This window comes from Triticum aestivum, chromosome 6D, assembly GCF_018294505.1.
Source record: "Triticum aestivum cultivar Chinese Spring chromosome 6D, IWGSC CS RefSeq v2.1, whole genome shotgun sequence".
NCBI lineage: Eukaryota > Viridiplantae > Streptophyta > Magnoliopsida > Poales > Poaceae > Triticum > Triticum aestivum.
In genome coordinates, this window is record NC_057811.1 from 96,866,952 (window position 1) to 96,880,828 (window position 13,877).

The 13,877-nt window shown below is 50.8% G+C and overlaps 2 protein-coding genes across 2 annotated transcripts; one reads left to right on the forward strand and one right to left on the reverse strand.

Annotated features, from left to right (window-relative positions):
- The first annotated feature begins 3,963 nt into the window (after positions 1–3,963).
- On the forward strand, positions 3,964–6,277 carry LOC123143811 (polyubiquitin). Its single transcript, XM_044562807.1, has 2 exons — positions 3,964–4,150; positions 5,018–6,277. Exon 2 carries the CDS (start codon positions 5,018–5,020, stop codon positions 5,933–5,935), a length of 918 nt encoding a protein of 305 aa, XP_044418742.1. The 5' UTR covers positions 3,964–4,150; the 3' UTR covers positions 5,936–6,277.
- Positions 6,278–7,455: 1,178 nt separating this feature from the next.
- LOC123143810 (exocyst complex component EXO70A1) lies at positions 7,456–10,295 on the reverse strand. Its single transcript, XM_044562806.1, has one exon. It carries the CDS (start codon positions 10,005–10,007, stop codon positions 7,998–8,000), a length of 2,010 nt encoding a protein of 669 aa, XP_044418741.1. The 5' UTR covers positions 10,008–10,295; the 3' UTR covers positions 7,456–7,997.
- Positions 10,296–13,877: the final 3,582 nt, after the last annotated feature.

Genomic DNA, 13,877 nt, shown 5'->3' on the forward strand with positions numbered 1-13,877 from the left:
TGCCACATGGGTTGCCCCCGAAATTGAAGTGGCTGCACCCCCCGCATTATACATATTGACATAACCTCGATTACTGTCAATCCTGACTTGGCCAGCGTCTGTATCCGGCCCATCAGGTAAAGGACTTCTCCGTTATCTTCCCCCTGGGGGCTCCGAGGGCGCCAGTTGCGGCGTTTCTTCAAGGGAGCGTTGTCGAACTCAGGAAGGCCCATCCGAATAGGGTCCGGAAGGGGGACGTCCTCCATATAAAACCACTCCGAAGGCCAGTCTTCAGATGTCTTCTTCGGAGTACCGGACAGGTATCCGGTCCCGGCGATGCGCCATATTTCGGCTCCGCCCACTTGATATATTGACCCCTCCTGTGTACGGGGTACGAGGCAGAATAGCCTCTTCCATAGCTCGAAATGAGCTTCGCAGCCCAAAAACAGCTCGCAAAGGGCGACGTAGCCAGCGATGTGTAATATGGAGGCGGGAGTAAAATTATGCAGCTGGAGGCCGTAGAACTCCAGGAGCCCGCGGAGGAACGGATGGATTGGAAATCCGAGCCCCCTTAATAAGTAAGGGACAAGGCATACCCGCTCCCCCATGGATGGGTTGGGAAAGCTCTCCGCTTGCTCCCCGCCGTTGTAGGTGGCGAGTCCGGCTCGAACGGGGACCATATACGCTGGAGGGAGGAATCCCTGGGTCTGTAACTCTACTAATTGGTTGTGAGGGACGGAACACTTCGTCCAATTGCCTAGCTTAGGGCCACGGGAGCGAGAGGAGGAGCTGCGATGGCCGGCCATGATGGGATGGACCTCTCCGGGCGTGCTCCGATGGATACTCGCTGTGGGAGGATGGTGTGATCTGGATCTGAGGATCCCCGCCTCCTTAAATAGACGATTTACTTACATGGTTAGGGTGGCAAGTGTAAAAATGCCCCGACTTCTCGCATTCGCTTGATACGTGGAGGATAGCCATTATTAGGCGCAGAAGCCAAGGAGTGCGACATTCATGGGAAGCCGGACGCTACTCGACAGGTACTCAGAATTTGGAGGAGAACCCGCCTTGCAATGCCGAAGACGATCTGCGCGTCGGACTCATCGTCATTGAAGCCTGGTTCGGGGGCTACTGAGGGAGTCCTGGATTAGGGGGTCCTCGGACAGCCGGACTATATCCTTTGGCCGGACTGTTGGACTATGAAGATACAAGATTGAAGACTTCGTCTCGTGTCCGGATGGGACTCTCCTTGGCGTGGAAGGCAAGCTTGGCAATACGGATATGTAGATCTCCTCCCTTATAACCGACTCTGTGTAACCCTAGCCCCCTCCGGTGTCTATATAAACCGGAGGGTTTAGTCCGTAGGACAACAACAATCATACCATAGACTAGCTTCTAGGGTTTAGCCTCTACGATCTCGTGGTAGATCAACCCTTGTAATACTCATATCATCAAGATCAATCAAGCAGGAAGTAGGGTATTACCTCCATCGAGAGGGCCCGAACCTGGGTAAACATCGCGTCCCCCGCCTCCTGTTACCATCCGCCTTAGACGCACAGTTCGGGACTCCCTACCCGAGATCCGCCGGTTTTGACACCGACACCCCCCTTCCCTAGTTGGACTAGGAGAGAAGGAAGGGGGGAGAGGGAGGAAGCAAAGGCCCCCCTTCCTAGTCCAATTCGGACCAGAGGGGGAGGGGGCGCACGGCCTGCCCTGGCTGCCCCTCTCTCTCTCCACTAAGGCCCATTAGGGCCCATATACTCCCCGGGGGGTTCCGGTAACCCCCGGTACTCCGGTATATGTCTGAACTCACTCGGAACCATTCCGATGTCCAAACATAGGCTTCCAATATATCGATCTTTATGTCTCGACCATTTCGAGACTCCTCGTCATGCCCGTGATCACATCTGGGACTCCGAACAACCTTCGGTTCATCAAAACACATAAACTCATACGAACGTTAAGCGTGCGGACCCTACGGGTTCGAAAACTATGTAGACATGACCGAGACTCATGTCCTGTCAATAACCAATAGCGGAACCTGGATGTTCATATTGGCTCCCACATATTCTACAAAGATCTTTATCGGTCAAACCGCATAACAACATACGTTGTTCCCTTTGTCATCGGTATGTTACTTGCCTGAGATTCGATCGTCGGTATCTCAATACCTAGTTCAATCTCGTTACTGGCAAGTCTCTTTACTCGTTCCGTAATGCATCATCCCGCAACTAACTCATTAGTCACATTGCTTGCAAGGCTTATAGTGATGTGCATTACCGAGAGGGCCCAGAGATACCTCTCCAACGATTGGAGTGACAAATCCTAATCTCGATCTATGCCAACTCAACAAGTACCATCGGAGACACCTGTATAGCACCTTTATAATCACCCAGTTACATTCTGACGTTTGGTAGTGAACTAAGTGTTCCTCCAATATTCGGGAGTTGCATAATCTCATAGTCATAGGAACATGTATAAGTCATGAAGAAAGCAATAGCAATATACTAAACGATCAAGTGCTAAGCTAACGGAATGGGTCAAGTCAATCACATCATTCTCTAATGACGTGATCCCGTTAATCAAATGACAACTCATGTCTATGGCTAGGAAACTTAACCATCTTTGATTCAACGAGCTAGTCCAGTAGAGGCATACTAGTGACACTCTGTTTGTCTATGTATTCACACATGTACTAAGTTTCCGGTTAATACAATTCTAGCATGAATAATAAACATTTATCATGATATAAGAAAATATAAATAACAACTTTATTATTGCCTCTAGGGCATATTTCTTTCACATGATGACTGTGCTTCTGTTCTGTTATGCTTGCATCTGAGTACTTATTCCGCTGCTAGTCGTTCGTGACTTAGGAATTTCCTCACCCTGAAATCCCTGAGTGACGAATTTGTAAAAATCGCCTATTCACCCCACCTCTAGTCGACTTAACGCACTTTCACAAGGAACCTGAACACTAAAGTCGAAAGAAATGCGAGACGACGGACCTATGTTGCATGGTTGCTGGAGGAGGTTGAATGGGAGTAGAGAAGTTGCTAGCTCACACACGAACCCAATAGCTAAAGTACATGTAGAGGGAATAGAGAGGGATATTAGTGGAATCGATTGTTGTATTGATTGAGCCTCGTGGGCATATATATATGAGTACATGACCGTCTTGAAGTACAAGATAATGTGAAAATAAATCCTAGTCTATCATATACTTTCTAATAATCACGATACTCATCAGCACGGACACACAAAGCCCACGTACCACAAGTGGCGCGGTAGCAACACTCAAGCCACACAAGCACACGACCTAGCGCATGGAGCGACATGACCAATAGAGCAAGGAGAAGGCAACCATCAAGTGACAAGGAACCGGGGCACCTCCTTGTGTCGGCTTCCGTGCTAAACTGCTCCTGGCTCAGCGAGTTGCCGGCGGACTGTGTTGGCACGAGGTCAAGGAGCAGATAGTGCAGGAGAGCTCGGGGCGTCGGATAGGAGGTACGCTTGGCCGACACAGGATGGTGGGCACCGACGGGCGACGACGCAGGGCAGATGGCTCCGGTGGAGAAGAGATGAGGATTGAGGAGAGGACGCCGGGAGAAGAGATGAGGTGAGAGAGACGGGTGAGGCGCAATCTGACAATCTGAAGGGGGCCCTTTTATATGTGCATATGGCGGCAAAGCTGTGGCACGGGATTGAGCTCGAGCCTTCAAGAGCGACGAAGAAATATTTGAGGAAGCCACCACCTATCACAGCGCAGGATAATCAATTACCGTGAAAATTGCAGCGACTACCCTCGAGGCGTACACCATCTCCTTCCCGGATTCCACGTGTCTCTCTCTAATAAATCGCAAGAGGCCTAAAATAACTAAAAGAAAAAAGGATTTCTACCAGGTACAGTACAGGGTCTTACTTATTTGCAACGATGTTTTTTTAACGAATCTCTTTTTTTTCCTTGGTCAAAACGGGACGAACAGACGGAACCGTCACGGCACGGGATTCCTTCTCCACCCAGGCCCGTCAGAGCCGCCATAAATACCCGCCCCTTCCTCGCCTCCAATCCCCACCACCGCTCCAGAACGGAACGAACAAAAAATCCCCAACCAATCTCGTCGCCCATCAACCCTAGGCTCGTCGAATCCTCCTCCCCCACCGCCTCAAGGTACGGCGCCTCCTTCCTCCCGCCCCACGTATCGTCTAGATCTACACTTTTTGAGGTGCTTCGCGTTAGTTGGAGCCTAGGAGTTTTAGTTGCGCCGAATTTGATCCGTTCCTGCCCCGGCCTGATGCTACGAACGTAGCTTAGTTTCCCGATCTATTCGCGCACAGAGACTTGGTATGGATTTCGCGTGGACCTCGCGATTTCTTTCCTGCTGTTTTTTTTCTTTTATTGAAGGGCTATATCTGTTCGTCTTGGTTGAATTCCTGATGGCTTATGGTCTCAGATGTTAATGTATGCATGTTTTATCTGCTAGTATGCCCGTTCCTTCTCGAATTCAATAGTAGCTCATGTGCGGTAGTTCAATAGTACTTGTACCAAGATCGTCCTAATAGGCCCAGGATTATAGATTATTTATCACCCAAAGCTTAGGTTTATTTTCTTAGATTAGATGGTAAGCATGTCCGACAGCTATGTGGAACCCTTGAGATAGATGGTATCGGTAGATTTTAACCTGTCGTCTGTCAATAGCTCTTTGATGAAGAAAATATGCTGCCCCCCGTTTGTTTATTCTCGCCTGTCTAGGGCACATCTAGACGTGCTAATAGTTATTGCACATCTAAGTGACTCCATCAAACATAAAAAGGAAAACAAGAAAAGAAGAAGATTACCCGCATGAACCTTCACCTAAAATCAATGGAATAGGACTTAAGATGTGCAATACTTAGGTGATATCTGACCTAGATGTGCTTTAGCAAAACCGTGTTTTCGATTGCTTTATGTATAGGGCTGCATTATTACTTTTATCATGTTACTTTGCTTGCTGTGCTGCTTGAGGCTTACCATCCTGTTCTGGATTCTTCTCTGCAGATGCAGATCTTTGTGAAGACATTGACAGGCAAGACCATCACCCTTGAGGTCGAGTCGTCTGACACAATCGACAACGTCAAGGCCAAGATCCAGGACAAGGAGGGCATCCCTCCGGACCAGCAGCGTCTCATCTTCGCTGGCAAGCAGCTTGAGGATGGCAGGACCCTTGCTGACTACAACATCCAGAAGGAGTCCACCCTTCACCTTGTCCTCCGCCTTCGCGGAGGCATGCAGATCTTCGTCAAGACGTTGACTGGCAAGACCATCACCCTTGAGGTGGAGTCGTCTGACACCATCGACAACGTGAAGGCCAAGATTCAGGACAAGGAGGGCATCCCGCCGGACCAGCAGCGCCTCATCTTCGCTGGCAAGCAGCTCGAGGATGGCAGGACCCTTGCTGACTACAACATCCAGAAGGAGTCCACTCTTCACCTTGTCCTCCGCCTTAGGGGAGGCATGCAGATCTTCGTCAAGACCCTCACCGGCAAGACCATCACACTTGAGGTGGAATCCTCCGACACCGTCGACAACGTGAAGGCCAAGATCCAGGACAAGGAGGGCATCCCGCCGGACCAGCAGCGCCTCATCTTCGCTGGCAAGCAGCTCGAGGATGGCAGGACCCTTGCTGACTACAACATCCAGAAGGAGTCCACCCTTCACCTTGTCCTCCGCCTTAGGGGAGGCATGCAGATCTTCGTCAAGACCCTCACCGGCAAGACCATCACACTTGAAGTGGAATCCTCCGACACCATTGACAACGTGAAGGCCAAGATCCAGGACAAGGAGGGCATTCCTCCGGACCAGCAGCGTCTCATCTTTGCCGGCAAGCAGCTGGAGGATGGCCGCACTCTTGCTGACTACAACATCCAGAAGGAGTCCACCCTCCACCTGGTGCTCCGCCTCCGTGGTGGTCAGTAATTGCCCTGACGTTGGACCTGCTGCTATTAGTCCTGTGCCTTGTTCGTGTTAAGTCTACTGTATCTGGTTTGATCGACCATCTAGTCCTGATGATGTGTGTTGGTTTCGTGGAAACAGTTGCTGGTATGGTTTGGTATGAATAAGTCAATTTGAACCAATATGCTTATTCATTTTACTTTTGATTTGATATCTGCTGGTTGAATGTTTCTTCCAGTTTTTACAACTAGCAGTGATATTACCCTAGTGGCTCTCTGATTGCATTTTATGGGCTGTAGCTCTCAATGTTCCTGTGAAATCATTAGATTTTGCCAGTTATATATCCATGTTTCTTCTATCTTTGAATGCTGCTGTGTTTGATTTTTTTTTCTATTTGCTCTGCTTGCTTGCTACTAGCTGATTGGAGTGTCTTTGCTCGTTCTTTCTGGTGGGAGTGGGGTGTCTTCAGTAAGGAAAAAAAATGCATGAAGTTGTGGTGGACTGGATTCCTTAGGAAAAATTCGTGGATAATTTATGAATCAAACAAAGGTACAAAACATAGGAGAAATTTGTAAGGATTCCTAAGAAAATTCTTCATTCTGTTCTCTAAAATCTTCTGCTTACAAGAGAAGAAATTCATGACATGGGCAGTTTTTGTAAAATGGTGTGCCTGAGTGCAAGGACTTTCACTGCCCGAATTACTTGTGTTACTGATGCATCTTCTCATCTCCCTGTCTGTGGGGACGATTCTGTTTCCAATGCAAAAATGTTTTGTATGCTTATTACTCCCTTTGTAAACTAATATAAGAGTGTTTAGATCACTACTTTAATGATCTAAACGCTCTTATATTAGTTTACAGAGGGAGTACTATCTCTTGTGTTGGAGGTGACTGATGAGTGTGGGGCTAGCAACCACTTATCCTTCAGATGGACTGCAGGAAATTCTTCATTCATTCCTCCTCCGAGCAAAGATTTTCATTTTCCTTTCTGTAGAGAGAGGAGGTTCTACAAATTAAAACAGAGGAGGGATACTTGGATTAAGGGACATCTTTTGCTTCTGATGAGCTCACTCTTCTCCTTTGTCCCAATGAAGCTTGTAAGCCAATCCAATTCAAAATGCTGGAGCTCTATGACAACATGTTCTGATGCTTCAGTTCTGTAAGATTCAGTTGGCGGCCGCAGTAGATAATTTAAGTGACAACAATTATTACTAACACCAGAATTTCGGCTAGTACTTCGACTAGGAGTAGGTCGTCGGTGAGACGGTGAAAGTACCTACAGCCCAAGAACCATAAAAGAAGAACCTAGTGCAGCACCACACTGCAAACATCACATACCGCCTGTCCTGATCTGAGCAAGAGAAGAAACTAGTATTACCCATCAAAGCCAGCCCTCCATATGCACGCCAGCACAAACTATGCCTGGTTTCAGCTTAACCCGACAATCAGGGACAAAAGTGCGAAAACAAAGACTAGCAGCAAAGTTCCAGTCTATTCTACGATACGTCTACAACAATATCATGCAAAAGAAACTGCTGAAGGATCGATGCACTGTGATTACACAATTTCTTTCCATGGGACTGAGCGCAACAACGAGCTTCTTCACAGAGAAGACCAGGAACCAATTAGCTCCTGCCGGTACTTGAAACTCTAGTTTTGCATATATGTTGCAGACTGGAGCTCAACTTGTACATGTAACCAATTAACCCACATAAAAATGTCTACAACCCTCCTAAATTACAACCAATTTTACATACACCGCAAGCCATTTAGATGTCCTCCAGTCACCCAAGAAGTTCCTGAACAGAAAACTACATGGTCCTAGAGATACTGATAGATCCACAGAAAGAAGGTAGGAATAGGAGAAGTTAACTTAGGCAGCATCTCACATACACGCGGAGGAAATGCTCCAGCAGTCTTCTACTCTTCTGCTCACCATCACTAAGAGCTTATTGTTCATGTGCCAGCAGACAGCAATGCCCTCATCACAGGCCATCATTACAGGTCACTGGTGAAAAATAAACTGGTCTCACTTATCCAGTTATTTCATAAATTTTAGAACCGTTCTCTTGATTCTTCAGCTGGAGTTATTTCACTGTGGAAGCACTCCGATACATCCCTGTCATTGCACTAGTAATCTTGCCATTGGAGTGCCCAATCTGGAAGCTCCCAGACCTCCTGGGACGGGGCGCGAACAGCGAACCGAGCATCTTTTCCAAACCATCCACAGTATACTTTACATACTTGCTAGCACTTGCATCCTGCTCTACGAGCGGCCCGTAGTTCTGCATGTAACTCCGGTAAGGGGGAACTATTGCCTGTATCACAAGGTCACATGTCTCCCTTCTCAAGTCCTTGTCCGGTATGATCCACGCTGACTGTTCGTGGAACATCTCACTGAACCTCGCATTGAAAGTTTTAAGGCGCTGCTTCACGAGGTCCTTTGCCGTGGCCCGGCCCTTGGAGAACAAGATTAGGCCCTCCCGGTTGAGCAGCGGCGAAAGTGCCCCCCAGCTATCCCTCATAAACACCGTCAGATAGAAATCCTTAAACTTTTCATGGTCCCTGATCCACACATCACCCAAGAGTTCAGCCAGCTTAGTAGCCTTCACGTGCTTATAGAAATGCCAGCGTGTGTTCATCATGAAGATGTATGACTGAATCTTATTCCCATACGCCTTTGACCAAACATCAAAGTTGGCTTCAAGGGCCTTGACAATGTTGAGCACCGCGACAGCAAGCATCTTGTCACTGAACACCTCCTTGCGCCAGCTGCGGTGGATGGTGAGCACCTGTGCAAGCACAGGCCTGTATTTCTCACCAAGGAGCCGGTTGCAGTACTCGACAATAAAAGTGACTAGGCGCGGCACACCCCCATCGGCTGGGGGAGGCATGTGTCGCTGCAGCTCCACCTGCACGATCAACTCCTCAAAGATCTCAACAGAGCCATCCACCAATAACTTCACAAGGTCCCTTGTCTGGCACTGAATATCTGCACACACCTTTCCGCCGAACAACCGGTTGAAATCCAACCTCAGCTTATTCAAAGAATCAAAGACCTCCAGCAAACGCAGGAGTTTGATTGGGTCTTTCTTAGCATCTGCAGCGGCACGGCCAAACCTCAAAAAATCAAGAACACTAGCTCGTGACGCTATCTCGGCGAAGCACACTGATGCATCATCCTTGTGCTGCCCAAACACCTTGGCGCAAAGCTGACGCTCAGACTCGAGGAGGCGGCGCACCACAAATTCCAAATGCCGCCCCCACAGCTCAACGCCAGGACCCAACGCCTGAGCGTCATCAGCTGGATTGTGCAAGTAATCGAGGCCGAGCGCATGGAGGCTGGCACTCACCACACCGCCGCGTGCATCGGCATACAGAGAGATGCAGTGGTCTTGCCGGCCATTGGCCAAGAGGCGGTCGAGAATCGGGCTGAGCTTGCGGACGGCGGCGGTGGGGACGCGAGCCGGCGCGGTGGACGCTGGGGTGGCGCCCTGTTGCTGCAACGCGAGCGGTGCGGAGTGCTCGGCGAGGAGGCGTCGGAACTCCGCCTCGAGCACGTCGAGCGCGGCCGCGAGGAGGCCGCCGTCGAGGTACCCGGAGGGCTTCTTGAGCCCGTCCAGGGCGACGCCGACCTCGGCGAGGAAGCGCGGGTCGGCGAGGTCGTGGTCGCCGAGGTACTCGACGATGTCGGCGAGCCACTCGGCGGCGAGGCCGCAGTTGCCCGACAGGAACCGCAGGGCCTCCTCGAGGCGGCCGAGCACGGCGAGGTAGCCGGGGAGGTCCCGCGCGGCGGCGCCGGGCTCGAGCAGCGGCGGCTCGAGCCCGTGCACGGCGTCGAACACCTTGAGCACGGCCGCGGCGGGGCCCACGGCGCGGTCGATGTGCGGGCCCGCCGCCGCCAGCTCGGCCATGGGCGCCCGGATCGGGCGCACGGCCGCCTCCAGCGCCGGCAGCGCCGCCTGGATCTCCTCGAGCCGCGGCCCCCCGCGCGCCAGCGCCTGCCCCATCGCGCGCGACCGCTCCAGCCCGGCCCGCAGCGACCGCGCCGCCGCCGCCAGGCTCGCCGCCACCCTGTCGTCGACGTCCTGATCCATCGCGCCACGGGGCGAGAGAGAGGGTGAAAGAACCTGACGCTCCGCTCCGGCGGGGAGCGCAATGAGGGAGTGTGATCCTGGAGGCCGGATCCCTCCCTCTCCCCCCCTCTCTCTCTCTCCTCGCGCTGCAGACGGCTGGGGGTTTCGTCGGGTTTAGGTTGGGAGGAGGAAGAAGCTGTGTGCGGAGGGCCAAGGGAAAGCGGAGGAAAATGGAGGGGGTGATGAACTTTTGGGGCGTATGCAGTGCACGGGCAGAATGCCGCGACAATTTTCGGGGTCATTGACAGGAGGATGGTGCTTGCGTTTTCGTTTTGGTGATGTACTGATGTCAGAGGAGATTTCGAGCATCCAAAGGAAAGGACCGCGGTCGTCAACGAGCTGAAGCCGGGGTTTACATTATTTTTCTATCTGTTCGAATTTTACATTATTTTTCTGTCTGTTCGTTCACTGGCGCAGGGCACATGCGCTAAACCAGTAAAGAAACATGTTTTTATTTTAGTTTAAGTCTAGCACAACTTCGAATGTTCCCGTGCTAGCAGGGGCGGATCCAGCCCAGCCCAGCGCCCCGGCCCCCTTCATATACTGTAGCAATTGCTACAGTATTTTTGCTACAGCCCACAAAGGAAATGGGCCTCACGCCCCGGACCTAGGCCCCCCGGCCTGAGGCCTAGATCCGCCCCTGCTTGCTAGTCCCATCACTTAGATGCTCCCGTGTCTCAAAAATAAATTCTGAATGTTTCAAATCATTTAACCCTGGCTCCAGAGGACCCCAAACCCTAAAAAAGAGGTGCCCTGATATGCTCTTCCTAGCCACTGCCGTCGTTGGCGCATCTCGACGGCCCTCTTTCGTGCGGAGGCGGGTGCGTGGGTGGTGCAGCGAACAGCGGCGCGAGACATTGGTGGTCTTCGCCGGCGCACGGCGATGGGCGTGGAGGAGCGTCAGATCTTGGCGGGAAGGAAGCAGAGTGGTGGAGCGGGTTGGCGCGGTGGCGCGAGCACACGACCATGGAGAGGCGTCGACACTGAGGAGGCTTGGTCATGAATGAGATCCTGACGAGCAGCGGCCAACTAGCCACCTCTACATTGTGTAGCATGCGGTGGTGTCGGCGTGGGAGTTAAATGCTAAGGGGCAGGTCTGATCTAGGCCTTAGGGGATGGGGTCGTCGCATGGTTGTCCCTTGAAGCGGGTGATGGTCGTCTCGGACGGTCATTGTCCTTGCCGGGGGTGGTGGGAGATTGTTTTTCACAAAAGAAAATTGGATTTTCTTTTTCAAGGACAAAGTTGTTAGCCTTGGGAGCAGGGAAGCGTATGGATAGTTCGGTCTGTCTACACTTCATCAGATTTGCTAGATTGTTTAAGAGTCAATGGTCTTACACTTCAGCTCCGTATGGTGACGACAATGCTCCTTCTGATAAGCTTGGGACGGGCAATGTGGTGTCCCCTAGTGGTATCGCGAGTGGATCTGGATGTCTTTCTCGACTACGTCTAATGGTGGCCTTGGATCTGGATAGAGAAGTATGAGGCATGTCTCGAGTCATCTTGACTCTAATCTCATGGGTGGCTAATGCGGCTTTTTTTTTAAATGGAGGCAAAAGATTTGCCCCATTCATTAAATAAGAAGGAGGTTTAACAAGATTTCCAGGCACTGGCCAAAGGTCGAAAAGAAAATACAAGCCACTACTCTCCCGGCATCAAAAGACCCAAATGTTTCGCCCCTGCTAGGACCCATAGCGTCGCCTCGTGCTTGATTGCTTGGAGAGTACTAAACGTTGGACGGAGCGGCCTCGAAAAACCCGCATGTTCATCTCATCCCAAATTGCTTTCGAAACGAGCATGAAGATAGAAGGCATTGCTTTCTTGTGTGCACTGTGGGCGGAAGCCGATTCACACCCCCACTCATGGATGCTCGTGTAAGCCGCCCAACCAAAAGTATCCAAATCAATGAGTTGAAGCCAATCTCTGACCATCTCCAAACTCTCAAGGTGTATCTACATTGGAAGAAAATGTGCTCGGCCGTCTCTTGTTCACGCCTACAGAGGGTGCACAGACCACTGTTTGGCCACCCTCTCTTGGCCAAGCGAACGGATGTCCATAACCTGTCTTGGATGACAAGCCATGCAAGAAAGTTTACTTTGGGGGGGGGGAGAGACTCTCTAGGCAACTTTGTACATGACAGAACGGGTGATGGTCAAGTAGTGCACATTATAAGCCGAAGACGCCGAGTAGCTCCCACAGGTCGTGTGTTTCCACAATATAGTATCCTCCACGCCCGCTTCTAGCTGCACTCCGCGAAGGAGAAACCAAAGCTCTTGGAATTGCCAAATATGCTCGAGTGTGAATATTGTCGTCATATTGATCTTGGCGATCGAGGCATTCTGTGATAATGCCTCCCTGACCTTCCAGGTTTTCCTCTTGGAGGCGTAAAAAATGAGCAGGGCAATGTCTTTTGGTTTCCTCCCATTGAGCCATGGGGACTCCCAAAATGGGGCACGCGCCCCATCACCAATCGTGATGGTAGTGGAGGCGTAGAAAAAAGCTTTGTCGTCCTTGTCACATGGATTTCCAAGCCCAACCCACAAGCGAGAAGGGTCCGCCCACTCAAGTGATGCGGAGCATCCTACGAACATCACCATGTCAAGAGTCCATTTGGCAAGTGACACGTGCGACATCTACTTCACACACATAAAGGTGAATCATCTCCTTTACACATGTTCACTTGACCCCTTCGAGGATGGTATACTAATTGACACCCCTCTCGTGTGCATGCATAGGTATTGTCGGAACGCTACGGACGTCGAGGAGGAGTGCAAGCGCCAAGGAACACCTACACCATCCGCGAGGGAAGCATGGAAGAGAAGACGGAAGAAGCGGACCAGCCAAGTCCGGGATGAGCGGTACTACCGCCCACACCAAGCGGTACTACCGCCTATAAGCGGTACTACCGCCCGATGTCCGGTACTACCGCCCCGCCTGTGTACGCAGCCGCCGCGGGCCTTTGGCCTTGTATCCCTCTCCCACTTACCCCTTCGTGGCTTAGACTATAAATAGACCACCTCCACCTCCTTTCGCGGGATAGCAAAGTATATGAGATGATTATGTGAGCTTTGCTCCTTGTACCCACTCCTCTAGGAGATCAAGACCTCCTAGGAGAAGATCCCTAGTGGATATCAAGCCCCCATCTTGGGAAGGCTCCCCATCATAGGATCATCAAGACCTCTCTCCTCATAGGATTGGGATGAACTAGTACCTTGTATCTTTCCTTTGTTGTTCTTGGATCATTGTGACCTCTTGTGTGTTCTTGGATCTAGCATGTGTGATTGGATCTAGCATATTTGTGATTGAAGAACACGAAGAACACAAGAGAGGGAAAACACTCAAATTGACTAGATCCAATCACACATATGCGAGATCCAAGAAAACACAAGAGGTCACAATGATCCAAGAACAACAAAGGAAAGATACAAGGTACTAGTTCATCCCAATCCTATGAGGAGAGAGGTCTTGATGATCCTATGATGGGGACTGTCGGTGTCAAAACCGGCGGATCTCGGGTAGGGGGTCCCGAACTGTGCGTCTAAGGCTAATGGTAGCAGGAGGCAGGGGACACAATGTTTACCCAGGTTCGGGCCCTCTCGATGGAGGTAATACCCTACTTCCTGCTTGATTGATCTTGATGATATGAGTATTACAAGAGTTGATCTACCACGAGATCGTAGAGGCTAAACCCTAGAAGCTAGCCTATGATTATGATTGTTGTTCTCGTCCTACGGACTAAACCCTCCGGTTTATATAGACACCGGAGGGGGCTAGGGTTACACAGAGTTGGTTACAAGGGAGGAGATCTACATATCCGAATCGCCAAGCTTGCC